The sequence below is a fragment of the Solea solea genome, chromosome 2 (genome assembly GCF_958295425.1).
Source record: "Solea solea chromosome 2, fSolSol10.1, whole genome shotgun sequence".
Lineage (NCBI taxonomy): Eukaryota > Metazoa > Chordata > Actinopteri > Pleuronectiformes > Soleidae > Solea > Solea solea.
This window is the reverse complement of record NC_081135.1, coordinates 25,265,615-25,289,209: the sequence shown is the minus strand read 5'-3', so window position 1 is coordinate 25,289,209 and position 23,595 is coordinate 25,265,615. Positions and strand designations below refer to the sequence as shown.

Below are 23,595 nucleotides of genomic sequence, written 5' to 3'. Positions count from 1 at the left end.
CTAAAGTCCACATATAAGGGCTTGCTGTCCGTACAGATCCAAGCTTTGGGTCCAGGATTCACATCAGCTGCTCACATTAGTAAACACTGCAACAGGAGATAAACTCCTTTTTCTCTGACAAAACTCAAGCTTTGTCATTGCCACTGAATTCATTCTATTTTCAGGTCTATTTTCGTCCTTTATCCAGACAATAGACTTTTAGTATCATCTTTAATCCAAGCTCGACCTTTGAGCGACTCTGCCAGATACCGGTTATTTCAGCTGTGTAATATTTCCAGGGAAATTCATGACATAGAACCAAAGTTGCTTTCTCTTTGTCTTAAATCCTGTACATACGTATTTATCCTTCTCAGCTAAGGAGGTGTGATTTGTCTCCAGATGGTGCAAATTGTCCCTTCTTCTTTTCTCATGCCCTAACTTGCAAGTTACTCCTTGGTTGGATGGACCTAACCTCCGTTTTTAATATCACGCACTGCTTTGTTGGCGGTTAAATGAATGAGTGTCCAAAATCTTTCACTGTTTGGCGCCTAATGGCTTTAAGAAAAGACATTTTTATAAATCAGTGTCATTTTTGCAAATCACCTCTCAAAACCCATGCCCTGCAAATACAGCCTTTCCACCAACTGACCTGCACTGACTTGTTTCCTATCGCCTTATTAAAAACATATACTTAAAAAGAGAGCGAGGACAGGAGGGAGACAGGAATAGAGGGCAACGCTGGGGAATAAGCAAACAAGTGCACAGGGCAGACAGAGAGGCAGACAGGCAGGCAAAGAGATGGATGGGAGGATGGAGGATCATTGAGGAGAGGAATAGAAAGTCCTGAATGCTGCTGCGGCAGGCTGTGCTGACGTGAGGAGTGTTCCCAAACACAGTTAGTAGCGACTGCAGACCCACTGCATTACCATAGCCACACACTCACACGCACACACACACACACACAGGCATGCACACACGGTGCCAAGGGAGAAAGCTGCTCGCAGACAGAGCTGAGTAGAATGGGGACAGAATCTCCTGTTCTGGTCCTGAAGAGGTCACTGTGCACTCCGGCACCATTTGTAAATGTGATAAGGCGTGCATGCGTGCATGTGTCTTTAAGGGGAAGATTGTGTGTGTGTGTGTGTGTGTGTGTGTGTGTTTGCTACAGGTTTGTGCGAGCACGGGATAATATGTTGTCTTCACGTTTCATTTATCACTGCGTATGTGATGGGACTTTCTACAGGTGTGTTTAAACACGTGGAGCCATTTCCATTTACCAACACGCTTTGCATAATGCAGTGTAGTGTGCAATGTAGTGTGTGTGTGCACCCCCCCCCATCTCTCTCTGTGTGTGTGTGTGTGTACATGCTTTTGTTACCTCTTGAGGACTTTTGTGGTATACAAACACTGACCTTGTCAGCATCTAATGGAAACCAGAGCTCAGTTCTAATGAGGTAGAACTTCATTTCTGAGGCTCTGGTTGAGGGTTAGGGGTAAAATGCAAATGATGGTTAGGTTAAGGTTGGGGTTAGTGATTAACTGGTTATGGTTGGTAAGGTTAGGGGTGATGCTTTGATCAGTCTGTGCAGACTTGTGTGTGTTCCTCTCTGCACAGGTCAGTCCCTCTCTCCGACATTCTCTCCTCTTCTCCTGTTTGCGCTTCCTTTCGGAGCTGTAGGTGCGTAGGCCTATCATTGGATCAGTAGCTGCTGCCTGCCACACTGTCCAATCGCATCTAGGGAGAGGAGGTGAGAGAGCGAGAGAGAGAGGGAGAGGGAAAGAGAGGTGGGGGAGGGAGGAGGAGGAAGAAAGGAAAGGAGGGAGAGAGGGAGATTGATCATCTGAACGTCCTGGGCCTTGGAATCCTTGAAGAAACACTTCATTTTCTTTTTCACCCAAAAGATTTTTTTTCCCACCCTGCGCTTCCTCACTTTCACCTCTCTCGGACTGGAGAGCTTGTGAGTTGCTTCTTCTTTTTTTTTTTCCCTTTTTTTTTTTGTTGTTGCGTTAATCCCGGGAGACGTGCCACCACCACCACCATCAGCAGCAGCAGCAGCAGCAGCGGTGGCGGTGGTAGATGTAGGAATATCTCAATATCCCATCCCGGGCACGTCGGATAAGCTGCAGCAGCAAAAACACACGAGGCGAACATTGCGGTGGACGGGAACATGATCCGTGCGGTTTCACGCCTCTCATCCAGAGCGGGTGCAGTATATATCCAACATTTTGTCATTTCAGGCTATTTTTTTTTTTTTAAACTGCAGCGTGGATGCAGATTGAGCTTTTGCATTTGAGTGAGTGTGTTTTGTCGTAGTCAGCTTCAGTGGCTGATAGAGATTCAAACAGGATATTTCACACAAGCAAGCGCTTTTTTTTATATTCCTCCCACTTATTGCTCTTATCTTTTATTCTGCTACCTTCACCTTTCATGACAATTTAAATACATAGTTTTGTGGTTTTTTTTATCTTCTATGGAAATATGCAAGAGGGAGGGTGGCAGGCGGGTTTTGCCTTGATAAATGGAGCGTTATTCATCAGCGTGTGTGCGATCACCACTGGAATGTTAACTAGCACCTTGGACAGCGGCAGGCAACAGCACTACAAACATGAGAGGAGTGACAGCAGAGCAGTGGTCATTTTTACAGTCTTATGTCTTTGCTGCTCACTGTGTGTGTGCGTGTGTGTGTGTCTGTGCGTGTGTGTGTGTGTGTGTGTGAGAGAGAGAGAGAGAGAGAGAGAGAGAGAGAGAGAGAGGGAGAGAGAGAGAGGGAGACATCACACGGATATTGATGTTCTCTGTGTCCGTTGTGTGTGTGTGTGTGTGTGTCTTTGTGTGTGTCTGTGTGTTAATATTCAGCCCCAGGCCCTAAGAGAGATAGCAGAGTCGGCTGGGGAGCAGCTGTGTGTGTGTGTGTGTGTGACAGAAGAGAGAGAGAGAGCGAGAGAGAGAGAGAGAGGGAGAGAGAGAGAGAGCATAGAGACATTGTGTGCAAGCATGTAAAGAGATCAAGAAAAGTGTGTGTCCCTGCATCTTTGGTAGAGAGGACAAAAACCTGTGTGTGTGTCTGTTATTGAGAGACATTATGGTGTATAAGGTGTGAATGTGTGTCTGCGTGTGTGTGTGTGTGTGTGTGTGTGTGTGTGTAAGTCTCTATGGGGGAGAGATACAAAACAAAAAGTGTGTGTGTGTGTCACACAGGCATCCTACCTTATGCTACATGCAGGTCAGGAGCCCCGCAGTGTATTCAGGGTTTAATTAAGCATGAGACGTGACTCTCCACCCCTCTCCAACCTCACCCACTGATACCCCCCCCCCCCCCAGTCAGGTCCTGTGAAACAATGTGTAGAGGATGTGACATACATCCGCAGTTCATACCTGAGACACACACACACACACACACACACACACTGGATTGCGAGTGTCTTATCCACATTTGATCTTAACCAGTTCCTCAGAAATAAGGTTTTGCATTCAAGGACCAGGTTTTGGTCCCTATGTGGACCACAGTCAGTGTTTATACCAAAAAAAGTCACTGTGTGTGTCTACGTGTTTGTGTGTGTGTGTGTGTTAAGCTGAGTGGACCACATCTCATATGCCCTATCTCTCTCTCTCATATCTATTTTTAACATGAACAGCAGTGAGGTAACACATCGCTCTAATGTCATTTGTATCTCACCTGTCTCTCGCTCTCTCTCTGTATGGTACATCTTTATGTCATTTTAATAGTGTGGTTATTCTACTGGATATGAATTAAATGTGCCTCTTTCTTCTCTTCTCTCTGCTTCTTTCTCTCTTTTCCAGGAGGCAGTTTGAGCTTGTTATGGGGGTGACCGGAAGGAGAGAGTGACAGAGGAACAGTGATGCTACTGTTTACATAACGAGAGACGCTCTCTTTCTCTCTCTCTCTCACACACACACACACACACACACACACACACACGCATGCACGCATATGTAAGCTCACATGCACATACACACACACACACACACACACACACACACACTCACTTAAAAACTTAAACACACACCCGGACACATTTTCAAGGGACTCACTGACTGAGTCACCACACACTCCCAGGCAGTGAATCAGTGACTCACACACTCATAGACTGACACACACATACAAGGAGAAAAGGTTGCTTGCAAGAAGCAGGACTACTTGTTGTGTGTGCCATGGGTCACAGTAAGCAGCAGCTGTGCATGAGTGTTGGATACCTTTGAAAGTAAACCTCGTCCTCCCTCCCAGTCAATCCTCCTCCCATCCTTCTTCTTGTAGCATCCCCTAAACACACCCGTCATGTCTGAGCTAAGGACCAGGAGAACTGCCTCGTCTCCTCTTCTGCCCGTCTCCTCCCTGTTTGGGTCCCTTTTCCTCCTCCTCTCCTTCTGCCTCTCCCTTTATTTCTATCCGGCGTCTGCACAGCAGACTGTGCCTGTCATTTCCACGGCACAGGGCCGCATTCGAGGCATGCTGACCCCACTGCCCTCAGACCTCCTGGGCCCTGTCCTCCAGTACCTGGGAGTACCATACGCAAGGCCTCCAACGGGGGATCGGCGATTCCAGCCACCTGAGTCACCTTTACCCTGGCCGGGAATACGAAATGTGACACAGTTTGCTCCCGTGTGCCCACAGTCGCTGGATGAGAGGAGCATATTGGGGGATATGATGCCATCGTGGCTCACAGCCAACCTGGATATAGCGGCAACGTACCTCACTCACCAGAGTGAGGATTGTCTCTACCTCAACATCTATGTGCCGACTGAGGACGGTGAGTGAAACCAGTGGTGTGCACAGGAGTGAATTAATAATAACACGTGTTTAGGTTTCAGATTTTCATTCAAGTCCATTTCATGCTAAACAAAATGGCACTGGTGCCTGGAGATACTTCAGCTGAGCTGTGACAAATGAATCAAACATGGACATTTCCTGTCAGGTCACGGACATGTACCCTTGTGAAATAAAATTAAAGGGGCTACACGTAAGAAGTGCATGATATCAAGACACAAAATGACTATGATATGTCACCAGAGAAACAAAATATCTTAAATTAAGCTAATAAAAATGGTGCAGCCAGGACTTTCACGTAATCATTTTTCATTTGCAGGCCACAAACTCTCATAAAAGAGAAATCATGTAGCACTTGAACACACGGGATGCCAGCAGAGAGCAGCTACAGTAGCTGTTATGCATCAGAGATGCTGGACATTACCAAACCTCAAAAAGCCTAACTACCTCTTACATTATTACATGATGCTTTTATCCAAAACCTCTCTCATCAACATCTGGGCTAGAGGAGAAAAAGAATAAGGGTCTGCAAAAGAGATTTGTTGAAATATAGACGACTGTAAGAGGAACGGGAGTTGGTGACATATTATGTCTTTGCATTTTGCATTACTGTAGTTACGCAAGGGTTTGTGCTATCGTAAGAACACCTGCACATAGTTTCCATTTTTGCACATTGAGAGGCAAAGACTTAAAATTTTTTATTGTACATATGTTTCATACTGTTCCAATTTCAAATTTAACACGCACAATCCTTCATTTACAACTGCAGTGCTTTTCTAAATAAACCTTTTTGTTTTTCTTCATTTGTAAACAGTTTTATAACATGCAGTTAATTGTAAATAACTGCCAGATATTGGAAGTTATTCTGGAAAAATGGACAAAAGCACTTAGTTACAGTTACATTTTCTGGTCCTTTTATGGTTAAATTAAGCAAAAAGGTCCAGACGGACATTTTGAGGGTTAGGTGTTAAAGGGTTAAAAGCTAATCTTGATAGAGGAGCAGCCTACCTCGTTCAACATACTTTGTCGTTATTTAATGTATATAATGTTGTTAACTGCGCTTGTTGCTGACACATTAACCAAATAGGTTCTATGTCATCAGAAGGTGGTGCAATTACGTAAGTGTAAGTGCTCGAACACAGTGTAACACAACAAAAAAAAAAAATGCAGCTTCTTATTTCTGTATTTTGTAAAATTTGGCAACCTACGTACAACCACGTTCCTGCAATTTGAGCTGGTATTGCAATAACACATTTATACACTAAAGGTTGCTGTTGTGCACATTGTACATTTATCACCTTTATGTTTTTTAATATATTTGGGACACTCCACTCACCTGTCCCCTCCACCTCCTCTGCACGTCACCGGCTGAGCCAACACTTAGTATGCAGGCACTTGCGCAAGTCGTCAACGGGTTAACGTCTCTGCTTGAAGAGAAAAGTGGGAAGGACACAGACTCACTCATGCATACATATTGGTTCTTGAACTTGCATGTGACTCTTACATGCATACATGCACGCACAGGGAGGCAGAGATTACCTCTGCTTTTTTATGCCCACTTGGTCACAAAGGTCATGATTCATATGAATCAAACATATGGTGGAGAATCCGACACATGACAAATGACGATCGAATCAGGCAAATGACAGAAATGAAAGAAAAAAAAAAATGGAAGTAGGTTTCTGGTTGCAAAACAAACTACCATTAGCAATGCTCAATTTGATTGGTGCCATGTCAGTTTCCGAATCCATAAATTGCACCTGCAACCAGGCACCTATTGGACGATAGAAGCTGTCAGTCACACTAGTATCCACTTATATCTGTCTTCTTATATCTATTTTCTCTAAATGGAAACATAATTTACCAAATTGACATCATGCTTTACTGAAGAAGACCTACACTTACCAATTGAGACCCTAACCTCCTGAAGAAAATGTCCACTCATGCTATAAATCAAGTGAGATACAGGCTTATTTTCCTATAGACTTCCTATTAAATGGAATTCTTTTTGCCACCAGCTACTTCCGTCCTACTTCCTAGGCGTCACTTTTAAAACTGGAGGACTACGTTCATTTATACATATAGTCCTATGTTCAAACAGCAGGCATAGACAGTCACAGCAACAATGGTTTCCTTTTGTCTCCCAGACATCCATGAGGAGGGGGGTCAGCGGCCTGTGATGGTCTATGTCCATGGCGGCTCATACACAGAAGGCACAGGAAACATGATGGATGGCAGTGTGCTGGCAAGCTACGGCAACGTCATTGTCATTACCCTCAACTACCGCCTGGGAGTACTGGGTAAATTCTCTATATTTTCTTTTTGTTCTGTGCCTTATATAAAGAATGTGTGCAATTTTTCTCAAGACTGACTGTCTTCATGTTGCCATGACTGTTTGTAGTTTGTGTGGAAATGTACTAAGCACACAGCTGTGTGCCACATTTTCATTCTTTTCACAACTCAGTTCACTATAGACGTATCCTACACGTGTGGTGACACAGAACAATCAATTCATGTAGCGACGAATGCTTACTTTGTGTGGCTTTATGGCTGATTTTTTATTTCAGTGGTTTTGAATGGGACAACTATGGGGCAACTAGGCAGCAATCTAAGAAACCAGATTTTAAAACGCTGTAGGAGTGCAATTAATGCCAATGTTATTGTGGATACCTGATAATATTGCAATTATTTAGAAAAAAACATAAACTGTGCATTTCACATGGATTTAAGTTAGGAATTAAAGATTTCAGGTTGTAGAGAATATTATAAAGGTACTATAATGGGATAAAATGTTATATTATGTAATGTTTTTTTTATGTATTCATTCTACTAAAAAGTTGTCTCAATGTATTGATGCCTTGCATATTTTGTAAGTGGAGTTGACTGGTGGATGTGTCACTTACATAATATGAGATATGGTTTTATGTATTACACATTTCATTGGGTTTTAAAATAAAATCCATTTTATAGTCACCATCTGGATGGTTCATTCCTTCAATGAGCTACACAATGTGAAAACCATTAGAGTTTTTTTTTTTAAACCCATAATGTGTTATTTATTTTATTTTATTTATTTATTTCACTTTATTGTGAGTGAAAACGTGAACAGAATGGATGTGGAAATAATCCCCCCGAAGCCATTTATTTCTGATCCTTTTTTTTTCTTTGACTCTCTGAACATGGAAAATCTGTTTCCACGTGGTTTGTCTAATTTTAGTCAAAGCCCACAAGCTGAATAAAAGTAATATCTCAGAATCCTGGCATTTGAGTATTTAGTAGTAGTATTTATGAAAAGCTTACCAAACCTGGGTGGGACCAGTGAAGGGCTAAACGCATACTTTGACAGCATCATTCACTGTACTACACCAATGGGCATGAGTAATGAGTAGTGTGTGTGTGTGTGTGTGTGTGTGTGTGTGTGTGTGTGTTTGTGTGTGTGAGCGTGAGCACGAGCACAGCCTAATATTGATTACAGTAAGTCAGAGTATGAGATGTGTGTCTCTCCATTGACGGCTGTGTTGTCTTGTGTTAATCATGTCCTCATTTTAAATAATTGCTGCCTTGCTATTAAATAATTTATAAGATGACATTAATTCAGACGTTCCAGCAGGTTAACAAAATCTGTGCATGTAGCATTTTCATTCATAATGATGTGATGTAGCTCATACAGGTATATTAAAATGGTTTGGTTTCTGTTGTAAAAAGGGAATATTTTGGGTAATAAAAATACACGCAGACTTATCTGGCTTTTAGATGCATTTTACAGGGATGAGTTTTAATTATTCTAAGAGGAGGAGTAGAAAAGAATCCCCCGGGCATTTGGGTACTTCTTTTTCTTTAAATTATTTAGTATGCCATTGTTTTGTTTTCTGTTGTTTAATGCAGCTTTGGTACTTTTTCTAGTTCATGTGGACCCAAAACCCATGATAATAATACAACACGATGTTCAGTTTAATTTCCAGGAACATGGCCACTTATGGCTCTTCTTTAATTAGCTACAGACGACTTTCTTAAAGAGCAGGGTTGAATACACAGTGAAATGTTTATAAAAAAAATGATATTGAGTTTGCAAGACCAACACTGTGTTTTTAGTTTTTTTTGTTTGTTAGATATTGACTTTTGATGGCAGCTCCTGTTTTGTACAAATCCCACGTGCTTCATTTTGTCTTCATGTCCATCCTGTTTTTATGTCACCTTCAATATGATCATCATCACCGTCATGATCGACCATCCATCATCACAAATGCCGATGTCTCCCTCGTCTTCCTTGTCATCATAAGTTGAGAGCACGAGGTGAGCTCATACCATACGTGCAGCAATGTACTACTCTGCGCACTATTTCTTTTATTTGCTAATCGTTCTCTAATCAGCTGGAGTTGGGAGGAGGTTTCTGCAGAAATGCATATAAATGATCACACGTCTCGCAAGCACTTCCCAAGTGTTTGTGAAAGCGTCCTGCAGTTATTATTACAGCCCTCTTAACATAATAACTATATAATGTTCCTTTTGGATGTCTGACAAAACGCACACACTGTATGGAATGAAATGTATTCTTTTAACCGCACTCTTTTTTCTTGCTCTTCATACTCTTGTGTTCGGAACCAGCTTGAGGTTCAAACAACTGCGTTTCTGCAGTAATGAGATATACTGGAGTGGAGTGAGCCACTTAGGTTCCCGTGTGCTCACTTAATAAAGTCAGCAGTAAAGAGAATAAGGAATAGCTTTTGGATTTGCAGCAGCATATGTTTGCAGGTGGATGTGTGTTTGTAAGCTGATATTTAGATCCATGAATATGGGTGTCCCTTGTTGATTTGATCCAATTTCCAAGGGATTGTAGGAGAGCTACTCATTTTCTTTCATTAATTTCCTCTGACCGAGTCTTGTGCATAATTCATCTGAACAGTGTGATTGCCATGATTTCATATCAAACCTATCACTGCTCTGTTGTGGGCCCCCATTTGTTTATCATCACTGTAAGTGGAACTTGCTGTATCCGTAGAAACGTGCAGGAATATTTTTTATTTCATGCAGATTGTTAAAATGAAATTGTATATGGCATGTTCTTTAACAGCAACATCACTGCTTGTTTCCGCCTGTAGGGTTTCTTAGTACTGGCGACCAGGCAGCGAAAGGTAACTACGGCTTACTGGATCAGATCCAGGCTCTGCGCTGGGTGAAGGAGAACATCGCAGCCTTCGGAGGAGATCCACACAGAGTCACTGTGTTTGGGTCTGGGGCTGGAGCCTCCTGTGTCAGCCTCCTCACTTTATCTCATTACTCCGAGGGTAAGGATGAATTATGAATCAACAACCTCCTTATTGCGATGACTGTAGCTGCTTCCAGTTCCAGACATTTAGCTGAAATTGTCTGGAGGGATGTGAGAAAGCCAATGTTGGCAAATTTAGTTTTTAAGGACTTTCAAAATTTGTGCATGAGCCCATGTGGAAACACAGCAAGAAAATCTCCTCCTGCCTGAATGTACTGGCAATGTTACTGCTGTTGTGAACACGCCTGACCCAACCTCCTGCTGATTTCTTCATATCGTCAAACTCCACAAAATGTCTAGAACCAATTTCTCGGAATTCATGTCTGAAAACAGTTCATGTGGCACAGAGGTTGACAAGGTTTTTTTTTTGTTGCATTTTTATTACTTTTGATGTATAAGCAAACGGACAGTGGGTACCTAATTTGCTAGGTGAGCGCTGTGACAGCTTTGACATTTCAAGTTATGAGACTTTTTCAAGGTCTCCAGTGGACCGGTACACAATTTGCCGGTATGAATGCCTGAGTAAGCCCTTGAATCATAGTACATGAATAATACAGTACAGCCTACTGTACTGTGACTCACATAGCTAAGAGCTGTATTGTTTTAAACTTTTATACGTCTCCTACTGGTACCTGCTGCTCTAACCATGACCTGTTGGCCTTTTAAATAATGCACGTCTGTGATTTCAGTGTTTTCTTGTTGTGGCATTGCTTGCTCTGCATCTCTTTTTATGAAGGACTTTTGTAACCTTCAAGAGGGCAATCCTATGGTTATGCATTCATTCATTCATGTGGGTGCATGCGCGTTCATAAATATACATCACGTATGTGCCTCAATGCTTTATTCCCCCCATTTAAATGTTGCGTTTGTGTGTTCACGTGTATCTTAGACCTCTTCCATAGAGCCATCATCCAGAGTGGCAGTGCTTTGGCCAGTTGGGCCGTCAACTATCAGCCAAGCAAGTATGCACGGCAGCTCGGAGAGAGGGTTGGCTGTGGCATTGATGACAGCACCCAACTGGTCGCCTGCCTCCAGGGCCGGAGTTATCGGGAACTAGTGGAGCAGAACGTGGCGCCGGCCAAGTATCACACTGCTTTTGCACCAGTGATTGATGGCGACGTTATACCGGACGACCCGCAGATTCTGATGGAGCAAGGAGAGTTTCTGAACTATGATGTGATGCTCGGGGTTAATCAGGGCGAAGGTGTGAAGTTTGTGGAGGGCATAGTGGACTCAGAGGACGGCGTCACTGCGGAGGACTTTGACTTTGCTGTGTCAGACTTTGTGGACAGTTTATATGGATACCCGGAAGGCCGAGACACACTGAGAGAGAGCATAAGGTGAGTGAGAGTGTACACGTCTCTGAATATATTTAAGTGTAGAAATGAATCTAAATGTTTGAGACCTTCACTGGAACGGCAAAGTGGTTTGCACCACAGGTTATAAATATGCATTTCAAATGCTCACAAGTGTTGGTCAAAACTCAAGTCACATTGTCAGAGCTCTTCACACGGGCAGCAAAACAGAAGTTGAACATTGAAGCACTTTGTCTTTCAGACAAAAATGCATTCAGTGCTCGCAGTTACCGGAAATTCATGAACTCTTCTCTCAGTCAGAGTCCACCACCTGCAAAACGAATGATCGAGACAGAATCAAAACAGAATGATGGAAATAAATTGTGCGTTTCTGCTCCAGTGTTGACAACAAAAATGAAAGGATCATAATTATTCCAAACACAGGTCAGAACAGAGGGAGTGAATATGTCACATGTATGGTTTTTTTTTTTTCAGAGTTTTGTTGGTGAGATAAACGGTTCAGTTGCTTCAGTTAGGACAGAATGCTTGTTAGCGATTGAAAAAAACAAAAAACAAATTGTAATTGAATCTCTATCTAATCTAATTTTAAATCTATCTATTCAAGGTTCATGTACACAGACTGGGCAGATCGTGACAACGCAGAGACTCGCCGAAAGACTCTGGTGGCACTATTTACAGACCACCAATGGGTGGCGCCCGCAGTTGCCACAGCTGACCTTCATGCTCAGTACGGGTCCCCGACTTACTTCTACTCGTTTTACCACCACTGCCAGAGTGACGCCACTCCCCCCTGGGCTGACTCCGCCCATGGTGATGAGGTAAGATGATGTCACAGTGTGATATAGCTGCTGTTGTTTTAAGACTAAATGTTATTGGAAAAAAATTTATTCAAAGAAGAATAGAGATGTGGAATTTTGCGAATACAGTTTTATATTCAGCTCTAAATTCTTATATATTTTTTTTTTTACTCTTACTCTAATCTGTATGCTTTCTACCAGGAGGATTATATTTTATTACGGTCATCTTGTCTTTGATATTTGTTGAGTAATAAACTATCAATTTTTTTATTTTTATCGATTTAGGTGCAATCTTGTTTGCCTGATGTTTCACACACTAAATGTGTGTGTGCACGTGTGCATATATTTGTAATTTGGATTTGAGTGGGTGTCCCTGAGTTTAAGTTCACTGCAGTTACATATGAGGTGGTTTCTGTCTTCACTGCTGTCGTGTTATTAGAGTTTGACATGATTCAGTTATAGTTGGAGTTATCGTCAACTGTAATCTGTCGTGACTCGTGTGTGTGTGTGTGTGTGTGTGTGTGTGTGTGTGTAGGTGCCCTATGTGTTTGGCGTGCCCATGCTAGGACCCACTGATCTGTTCAACTGTAACTTCTCCAAGAATGACGTGATGCTGAGCGCAGTGGTCATGACTTACTGGACCAACTTTGCCAAGACTGGGTGAGCTATTTAAACTACGCTGGCGTGAAATGTTTGATTGTGGTTTTTCCTCAAGAAAGGAAGACAAAAGAAGGACCAGCCTCGGTAAGATAATTCAATTATCTTAACGTGTGCCAGCTCAAACATGCATTTACAGACATTTTTTTTTTTTTACGATGATATCTAATCACAACTCACATGAAGACAATGCCTCATTGTGGTGAATTAAATTTGCTGTCACTGGAAAAGGTTTTTTTTCCCCCCTCATCCTCTTATCTTTAACACTCTCAGGAGACAAGGTTTTGGCAACATGAAGTGTTGTTGCTGCGACTGTGGCCAGCTCACTCTTGATTTTACAGGAACAAATCTTCTCCGGGCTAGAAGTGAGACAGCCAAGATTCCACTCCACGGTGCTGTCAAGAAAAAGCAGCACCTTACCTCTCCATATAGTTTATAACTTCTCATGGTTTCATTTGTTGTAACCCTGTTTTTAAATGAGTAAGTATGAACCCACTGGAGGTGTAGTTATCTGACGGAGAGAGGACAAACCAAAGAACAACAGGGAGAAGACAACAGGTTCTGATTACCGCAGCATGAAACCAATTCATGTGCTGCAAATGATCTTTATATGCAGCTAATTTGCATTAGTTAGAGACAATTTGGAAGAAAAGTAGGACGTGTGCAGCAGACACAGCTTTTTTTTGTCACAATAAGCAACATGAACATTTTTTTGAAAAGATAATGAGTTCAGAGGCAAAGATTAGCGTGTGTTCTAGCGTAAGGTGTGCGATGCTTGGCAAGAAGATAGTGCTTTAAATAAAACCACGAAAGCAACACTGCAGACTAATTTGGCAGAGGGAGCATGTGGGTTCTCTGTCATGTCAAAACACTGAAAAAGGTTTTTCTTCTTTGGACCTTGGCTGGGAGAATTAAAGTACCTTTGGTCTTGAAAACATTCTTGAGGAAAGCCAAGTTAAGTTGGTCACTGTGTGATAAATCTGTTCTTCTCCTCCTTTCTCTTCCTTTTTCAATCATGCAATAAGAAAAGAGCATTTTCAGCTAGTTAAAATGATATTAAAATGATGCTTGGATATATGTACTGTATTAAACTGAAGGCCAAACGATGTAGTGATAATAGAGGGAATTCACATTCCAACTTTTAAAATCCTGACATTCCACAAAGATAAGAGCACGTTTTATCTCCCCGCTCTGACATGATATACACAAGATAAAAGTAATTGTTTAGGATGGACCTTCGTTCCGCAATGCCGAGGGTAAATAATTACCAGTAATTAATCCAATCGAGGCTCACTTCACTGAGACTGCTTCAGATTTACACAGGCATCTGCAGTTTCAGCCTTGATCTAAATCACCACAGAGCCTCGCTCTCCACGACACTACAGCACAGAATCAGGACATTGCTCGCACACACGGTCTTTAAAGCAGGTGCTTTAAGGCGAGCGTGTGGCACCGTCTCTAACCTGTCTCTAGTCCGTAGTGTCATTACCACTGCAGCAGGCTGCAAAGCATAAAAAAAAATCAAAAAAAAATCACAAAGGAGGTGAGGTAGAGATTTCATTGTGTTTTCAATTATCAATGGGGAACCTCTGCTGAGGAAATGGTTCACTCAGCTGAGAGCAGCTCAGATGGGGAGGGAATCCTGCGGCTGCTTGATATAATGTAGTGATGTGTTGCCTCCTCGCATTTATTTTCTTACGCTTCAGTGTGGGCGTGTAAAGATGTTGCCTGTGTGCCAGTAGGTCTTCACGCTAGATTTTCTTTGTGTCGCTCACGAGGTGGTGATTGACAGGTGAGCACACAGCGTGCAGTCTGTGAGTGTGTGAAGACGTGCTGCAGTTTTCATCACACAAATAAATGTTTGCCCATGTGTGTCACAGAAGGGATTCCTTGGGGTGTGTTTACTGTACACACGTATGCACGCACACACGCACACACACACACAGGGAGGTTTGCGCAGCTATCCTTGTGAGGACTCTCATTGACTTCCATTTATTTAGATAGCCGACTAAAGCATTATCCCTGTCCTTAACCATAACAAGTTAAGGTCTAACCCTAACCTTAACCTAACCTAACCACAGTTCACATCCTAGCCCTAAACGTTCCTCACAAATAAGGTTTTGCCTCATTAGAACCAAGTTTTGGTCTCCATGAGGACTACTGGTCTTGACAAGGTTAATGTTTATGCCAGCAAAGTTCTTAAAGAGGTAATAAATACACAAACAGAAGGAAACAATGGAGATATGATGCCTAAATGTTGCTAGGGGGACAAATATTCACACACATTATACTCTAACTGCAGGAGTTGAAATGTGGTGGATATTCAATGATAAAAATCCATGATCTGCTCATAACTGAACCACATTTGAGCTACGTTTACAGGAAAATAGAACGTGTTCAGCCTTGTTTAAGTATTTTTTGACACTGGTTTGTCTGTTTGTTACTTGGATATTGATTAGAGGTGTGTGCCAGCCGGGCTGGTTAAAGTGGCCAGCAAGAGAGAAACTCCTTCTCCTTGGAGGACGGCAGGAAAAAATAGGTCCTCAGCAGCTCTCTGACATTTGGAAAGCTGAAAATCATGAAATATTGTTTTTTTGCACTTTCACTGAATATGCTGTATTTGGTTTTCCCAGCATATTGTTTTTCCCAGCGTCTGTATAAATATGTAAAGTATCAAAAAACCACCAACCCCTGAAGATGTGAATAAATACAGTAAGTCTCTGTGTTTCACTCCTTCTAGTGATCCAAATCAGCCGGTTCCTCAAGATACCAAGTTCATCCACACGAAACCCAACCGCTTTGAAGAAGTGGCCTGGTCTAAGTACACCCCAAAAGAGCAGCTGTACCTCCACATCGGCCTTAAACCCCGTGTAAGAGACCACTACCGCGCCACCAAAATCTCCTTCTGGCTTCAGCTGGTGCCTCACCTGCACCATGTCAACGAGCTCCTCCAATCTGTGTCCTCCTTCACGCATAGTCCCTCACCACAGGACGACACTCCTTACTCTTACACTAAGCGCCTGTCCAAAGGTTGGCCTCCGAGCAGTACACGTCACCCAGGATCTCAAGGCGGGACCCCACAGCCCCCAGAGACTGCTGTAGGCCAAGGTGGAGGGGAAGATGGAGTCCGTATCCCCGCTGAGAACTACTCCACTGAACTGTCTGTGACGATTGCCGTGGGAGCCTCCCTGCTGTTTCTCAACATCCTTGCGTTTGCCGCTCTACTGTACAAGAAGGACAAGAGGCGTCTGGAGCACCGACGGTCCCGCCCACTCCCTCCCCCGAGACGAGATATCACAGCTGCGGACGTTGCTGCCCACTTACAGGGAGAAGGACTGATGTCGTTACAGGTGAGTCAGCATGTTATTGTGTGTTTTTTTTTTTTAAATAGTTGGCATTGGTGGATTATTAGTTAATGTCAGGGTGTAAAATTGAGGTCAAATTATTTTCATCTGGCAGAAATTATAATATAAAATAATTGCATTTCATTTTTGGGATGGTTGTTTGTCTCTGTATGTGACCCTGTGATGCACTGGTGGTCTGTCCAGGGTGTGGCCTGGCACAACGCCGCCCGTGACCCTTATGTACAATCGCCTGATTGTATGAATTGCTGTTTTTCATTACCCCAGAACGAGCCTTTTATTTTTATATCAGGATCCAGGTCAGCCAGGTTTTTTACAGTAGCCCACAATGGACAAACTAAACATTTATGAGGTTTGATGCTAGCTGAAGGCTACACAGGTTCTCCAACACACCTGGAAGAGAAGCGTGCGGTGAGGGATATTCACTTGCAACGTGAATGTTGCTACATTTTCAGTTGTTACTTATTTATATAAGTTTACACATTTTGATCTTTTTTTTTTAATTCTTTTTAGCTGACCCACATTGTTTTTTATGTATGCAATTTTGACTATCATTTATTATTCATATATTTGATCAGATGCATAAAAAAAGAAAACCACCCACGCTTTATATCGATTGCCTTTTAGTTTTTACCTGAAACCGAGTTATTTTTGTGAAGTGTGTGCGTATGCTTTTGTAGCCACATTTTGAATGAATGAATGCATTTTGTATGTTTTCTCGCTATTAATGTCTCATATTATTTCAAGTGTAAGTAACATTAAGCCAGATGAGGTTGTGTGCGACTATCTGAATGAACGATGCGAGTGGAGCAGCTGGCAGTAAATCACTACACAGCCTGTTTTCAGCAGACATTATCAGTGTGAGAATGTGTGTGTGTTTGTGTGTGCGTGTGTGCGTGTGTTGACACACTGGCCACTTACCTGATTTTCTTGACCTTGATCTTTGAGATGTTTGCATCTTTGAAATCTTTCATTACTGTTAATTGACAAAGTAGATCGATGTTGCTCAGCATTGTTTAGCAGCTTTTGTGTTTCAGTTATTTTGAAAGTAATCCTTTGTGTCTCTTTGATGCACAAAAGGTCGAACACTTGGGTCTTTTTTCAGGACATACTAGTGCTTTACAAGAGTCAGAAAATAACATACTCTCCTGTATAGAATCAACCAGACTCACTCAGAAGTGGCTCAGACAATGATGAGAAATCGCAAAAGGACTTGAATGTGAATTTGTATTTTTGTACTGTAGGTCTGACTGGTCTCAAGCGGGAGAAACACAACACACTTATTAAGCATCACTTAATGCTGTTCAAACTAAACAAATCTTAGTAATATTGCAATGTTTGATTTTGAAGACAATGCTCAGTACAAACAATATTGACTCGTTTAGAACTGATTAGTTGATTAATCGTTGATATTTTGTAGACTGGTGTACTTAACTTAACTGTAGCATTCCAACACTCTTTAAATCCATAGAAATTTGGTTTCGTTTTGGTCACCTTTTAATGACATTATACATTTTATCTGTGTGTGCTATCATTTCCAGGCCAAACCTTTTATTTGGTACTACTAGTTAGCCAGTGCCTTTTTTTGGACTGGCGACTTGTCCAGAGTGTGCGCCACCTTTCACCGTTAACCATATGTGAGCTGGGATTGGCCCCTTGAACCCTCATGTGGAGGATAAAGCAGTAGACGATAGATAAATGTATTTGTCACCAATGGATCTTGGCTGTTATTGTTTTGACTGAGTGACCCCTAGCAGCAGAAATTACATACTGTGTGGGCAACTGACTGAAACGCATTTGGCAGCTATTTAGTTAGCAGACTGCATGTTTTATATTTCAAGCTAAATGGGCAAAATCATTCTCTGGCTCCAGAGAATGGTCTAAGGACCATTTCAGGGTTGGACGACTCTTTTTTTGTTGTTGTTTTTTTTTAAATGCATTAGCAAATCACAGATTCTGCATTTGTTTTATTTTATTTTCCTTCTTCCATTCTTCATATCATTCTTGCTTTGCTCATGATATAATCTGTATACCATTGATACACACTGTATATGTATACATACAGCAGATGCAATATGCGTGTACATCCACAATAGTAAAACGGCAATTGTTATTATTATAATAATAATAATAATAATAATAATAATAATAATAATAATTATTATTATTATTATCATAATCATCATTATTTACCAATTGGAATAATTTCCACATCTGATTTATTTACTTAACACAGACAGAGCTTTTGTAATAATGGTTCTAGTTTCTCTTGTCACTTTAAAAGAATATGTAATGCACACAAGTTGGAAGAAAATTACATATTTTGATTGTATCTCATATTTTAAATCCACAGTGAACATCCTTGTAGGTTAATACCTACAATAAAACAGATGTTCAAGTTATGAAAATGAAATCACAAATCAAATTGCAATCACATAATATGAAATATTTTCCCCCAAATTGCTCAGCTACAGATTTGATTACATGGTTTGTTTTATTTTCGCTTGTTGCGTTGCTTTGCAGGTGAAGCAGCTTGAGTGTGATGCAGCGTCAGCGGACGAGAGGAACAACGCTCATCACCATCACACTCTGGATACGCTGGACGCTCTGGACGGTATGGACACCCAGGACATCTACAGCACACTGGATACCGTGCGCCTCACCTGTCCGCCCGATTACACCCTCACCCTGCGCCGCTCACCCGATGATGTTCCACTCATGACATCGCTGACCCCAGGATCACTGCCTGTGACCCCCGGGTCACATCCTGTTACCCCGGCAACACCAATGACACCCATGACACCTGGATCAATGGTGGGGATGAGGATGGGACATCCTCACCAGGGATACACACACCATAGCCCGTATAGTAATACACACTTGCCACACACACACATCTCCACGCACACACACTCCACCACGCGTGTATAACTGCACTCCCACACTCCCACACACACACGTGCACACACACACACACACGCACACACTCAAACACACGCGAAACAAAAGACTTAAATACCTCTACTAATTACCCTGCAGGATTGTTACAGATGGTGCGACTGAAAGACATTTTCAGTAACAGGATGAAAAGACAGACAGCTGTGTGTTGCATGTAGAGGAACTGAAGACAGACTGGATCCCAGGAGATGCAGTTCTATGCATCATTCGATCATGACCTGGAACTTGACGAGCCAAGACATCCATCAAGTGTCTCCAAACCTGCTTTGGATATTAAATCTTCTGCTTTTTTAACAGCTGGGGTAGAAGTGGAGTAGGAGTGCTGTGGGGAAAGAGTCAGTTATCGATCAGTTTATATCTCTTACTGTACCTGTGCTGCACAGTGAAGCAGTGCCCGGGGTACTGAGCAGAGCAGATGCACATGCAGTCCTGAGCTAAGATGTACCCCACACACACACACACAGACTGCTGATGTCAACTTGAACAACCTGTGAAATGTGAATGTAGCATTTTTTTTTTTTTCCAATGAAACGATCAAAAGGCCCAATCTGCCAAGGATCAAACCAAGCTGAGGAGAAAATAACAAATTCCAGTAAGATGTGGACGCAAAAACAGATAGGGAGGAAGAGGGAGATTAAAAGAAACAACAACAAAAAAAACCAACAACATTAGTTGAAGGAAATGTGAGGCAGATTGTGGGAAAGAGATTAGGATTTTATTGAGAGGGATCTACCAGCTGTGAGAGCGAGAAAGACAAAGTGAGATGGAGTGATATGGAAAACACAGAGATGGAAAGTGTGCCAAGAGACAGAAATTAGCTTCAGAAGAAGAAAGGGCCTCTGAAGCATTGCCAGGCTGACTGAAGAATCACTCTAACCAGCTATGTGTTAAACCCTTGTAAATAGAATGGAGAGATACAGATGATATATTATGATTTATAGCATTTAATTGCTCTTGCATTAAAACACGACTTATTTAACCACATTATTGCTTTCATCTCAGATATTACTATATTGTTGTATAGATGTCCTGAAGCAAGGCTGGTTGTCTTTCTATCTCACCCACTGTAGTATGTACACAGTACCTTTATTTAAAACGCTATATTTGCTATGCAGTCATTTCAATAATTCGTAACTATCTAAGCATCTAGATACTTGTTTGGTAGTTGATGTGTAAGGCATTTTCACTCTCTCCTGTCTCTGTTTGTTTCACCATCAGATGAGAAGCTAGTACTGTGTAGATAGTGCAATATTGGTTTGATGATTAAGCACCAGCCGAAAACCATGACCTACGACCCTTTGTACCTAAACTCTGCCTGCCCCCCCCCCCCTGTTCCTTGTGTTCCTTAGATTTTTAACCCTTAATACCTTGTAAAGTCAAAACTAATTTAATGTCTTATTTAGTGTTTGTTGAGGGTCCAGAGTCACAGTGTGTCCCAAGAATTTAGCAATCTTTTTTCTGTATTTGTTTAACTTTTACACAGCCCTTTGTGAATGAAAGAACGTTGTATTTAATCAATAACCCTTTCTTCAGAACGAAACAAACAAAAAAAGAAGCTCTAGTGTGCAACTAAATATAAAGAAACGTCAGTTACATTCAAACTATTGTCAAATGAGATCACACAATGCTGATTAGGCCATTAGCTGCACACAGCTCTCGTTTATAGCTTGTGTCCCTCTGGCAACATTCCCGCACTGCACACAGGATGTGATAGGTTTTATGTCAGATGTTGCACTAGGAGAGCGAACAGGCTGCAAACGGGTTGGAGTATGACAGAAAACTCAAAGAAGTGTGCACAAAAAGAATTAAATTCCAAAACCCCCCTCGTTCAGCAGTTTGACAGGATAAACACCTCTTGCCCTCGCCCGCCCATGCACTGCTGCTGTGTACAGGCAGCTCTGGTAGTATTGACAGAGCTGTTTTCAGATGAAGGACGCAGCAAACAGATGATGTTACATAACGGAGGCAGAATAATGACATCAATAACAACCTGAAAAGAAAGAAAAGAAAAGAAAAGAAAAGCACCAAAAGTTACACACTGCAGCTTTATCATCTCTTTTCGGTGTCTTCCTCTTCACAGACCTGTCACTCACTCACTTTGGTTTAATACCTGCCACCATGTTGTCAGTGTTTTGGAGCCGGATTTGATGAACGAGGCGGAGCTGAGAAGGGACACACTGTGTGATATAGCATGAGAGGATTGACACTGAAGGCAAACACGCCTCTCGACGTACTGCTTTTCAAACCTTAACCCCTTTTATTGGTAAAAACGCCAAACTAATAACTTGATGAAATTATGATTATGAGTTTGCTTCAGATTGTAGTATTATTGTTTGGATTATTTTGTAATCTGTTGGTGGTTACTGCTTTGTGTGACCACAAAGATGTACCCAGCTTTCATAATAAAACACTAGTATTTTGTAATGGCAGCCGCTAATATGAAGCTCAAAACTCAACCAAAGGCCCCAACACTGATATTTTATAACTTTTCTTTGTTCCTTCCTTTGTTCTTTTCCTTGCCCCTAACCTGTGTCTTGTCCAGTCCTCTCCTGCCCCCCCCCCCCATCCCCGTCCCAGCCTTGTCTGTGTGACCACTTGCAGCTTTGCCACAGTGAGGCCTATTTAACCTCCTCTCATCCTAAGTAACTTCTTTCATGAGAGATTTTAGTTCCTTGTCAAAATAACATGTAAAGTGAAAGCTGAACATTTTTTTGTGGATGGCAAGCAAAGAACTTTTACAAAATGGTATAAAAGTAACGTTTATTGGATGTTTGATTGTTTGGATATTTCTTTTCATATGGGTTTATTGACTCAGCTGATGGCTGGATTGTGTCAAAGCATAAAACATTTCTGCTGCATTTTTGAAAAATAAAAATATCAATATTTTACAATTTACAATTTATTATTCATTTCAAATGTTGCTCATGTCTTCATTTTTGTGAAGTGGAATTAGGAGGCTTTTACCTCCACACCAGCCACACCAGAGGGCAATGTTAACTTTTCGTGATTAAATGACCTCACTTTTTTTGTTTTTTTTGTTAGCTTTGTGGATGTGATATCTCAGGAATGCCATGAAGGAATACTTTCAAATGTGGGGTTCACTTGAACTCACAAATTAACTGAGTCTGTTTTGCTGGACATATATGATACAGAATGGCAGTAGAACATTTCACTTGGACACAAGGATTAATTGGAGGTGATGCATGATTTAAAATCCACATATCCTAACACTTTTTAAGCCTAGTTTAGAGTTCCTGGATTAAGTTGGTTCAAGTTAAAGAAAAGTTTATGACTCTTAATGGAATGGAGCAGCAAGCCTTGTTAACTCAACATTGTAGGGACCTTTAACATCTTGTTTTTTTTTTTTAATTAATCTATTGATTAAAATAAATTGAATGAAACAGCTTGATGAAGTCAAACATGAAAGTTGTTCATCTTAAAACAAATCGCCATAAAAAAACTACAACTTAGACTTTGGAGTCTTATTTAAGATATTTATAAGTGATGTTATTTCATTTATGAAAGTAAATGAAAAAATATATATATATATTTTTTTTTTTACTTTCCTTTTCCTTTATCTTTTATCTTTTTTTGCTATACTGCATATGTTGTACAATTACTGGAGTCACAGCTGCAGCAAAGTAGGGAGACATTAGTGTATATCATCATGGAGCAGCAGCCCCTGCCAGCTGGCGAAGGAGACCCTGTGAGATATGAAAGAACTGAATCCATGGCTGACTTCCAGAACAGATTTATGCCTCCTACACTGTGTCCTCGCTCTAATCCCATTAACTAGATATAACTGCAGTTAATTCGATTTATGGAAGGTAACACATTAGAAAGCAGGAGTTCGAGTCATGACCAGGTGTTCTTTTAGTTTGACGTCAACATGTTCACAGTTTTGCCCCAAGAAGAAAAGAGAGCCACTACCTTTGTTTTCTCCCCCCCCCCCCCCCACACAGATGAATCTGAGGTAACGTTTTAAAACATGCAATCCAGAAATGATTTGTTATATTTGTGACTGGAATAGTTTCACAGATACCTGTTATCCAAAATGTTTCATGGTGATTTATCGACAAACATACAAGTGGATCGTCAGTGGGAGGTTCTCTCTTTTTATGTGTGATAAGATGTTCACACTGTCAGTGAATCCCTGCCCATGTTTTGTGGCATCAAGTGTATTTGCCTGTAACATGTTTGTCACTTACTGAAGATGAACTTTGCTTAAGGGAGCACTGTTAGTCACAACACTTTCTTTTTTTTATCTACTTGATTTAACCACTCACTCATGCACTCGTTTAACAATACATGACATCCCATCCAACAGTTGTTGACATGAATGACTGTACACAACCTCTATCATACAGTGATAGCATCTGATCCTAATATATCTTAGCAAATAAGGTGTTCTAAATGAGACAAAGGGTTTCTGCTGCTTCTCTGAAATACTATGGAAACGTTAGCTCCTTTAGT

The 23,595-nt window shown here is 41.5% G+C and overlaps 1 protein-coding gene across 2 annotated transcripts; it reads left to right on the top strand.

The window, feature by feature from the left end:
• Positions 1-1,681: 1,681 nt before the first annotated feature.
• LOC131451030 (neuroligin-4, X-linked-like) lies at positions 1,682-22,007 on the top strand. Of its 2 annotated transcripts, none has more exons than XM_058622274.1 (9): positions 1,682-1,937; positions 3,782-4,749; positions 6,914-7,066; positions 9,866-10,051; positions 10,922-11,372; positions 11,953-12,166; positions 12,681-12,805; positions 15,543-16,152; positions 18,688-22,007. In XM_058622274.1, exons 2-9 carry the CDS (start codon positions 4,278-4,280, stop codon positions 19,093-19,095), a joined length of 2,619 nt encoding a protein of 872 aa, XP_058478257.1. In that variant the 5' UTR covers positions 1,682-1,937; positions 3,782-4,277; the 3' UTR covers positions 19,096-22,007. The 2 variants fall into 2 exon arrangements, with proteins under 2 accessions (XP_058478257.1, XP_058478256.1); XM_058622273.1 differs by having other exon boundaries at positions 1,682-2,184.
• Positions 22,008-23,595: the final 1,588 nt, after the last annotated feature.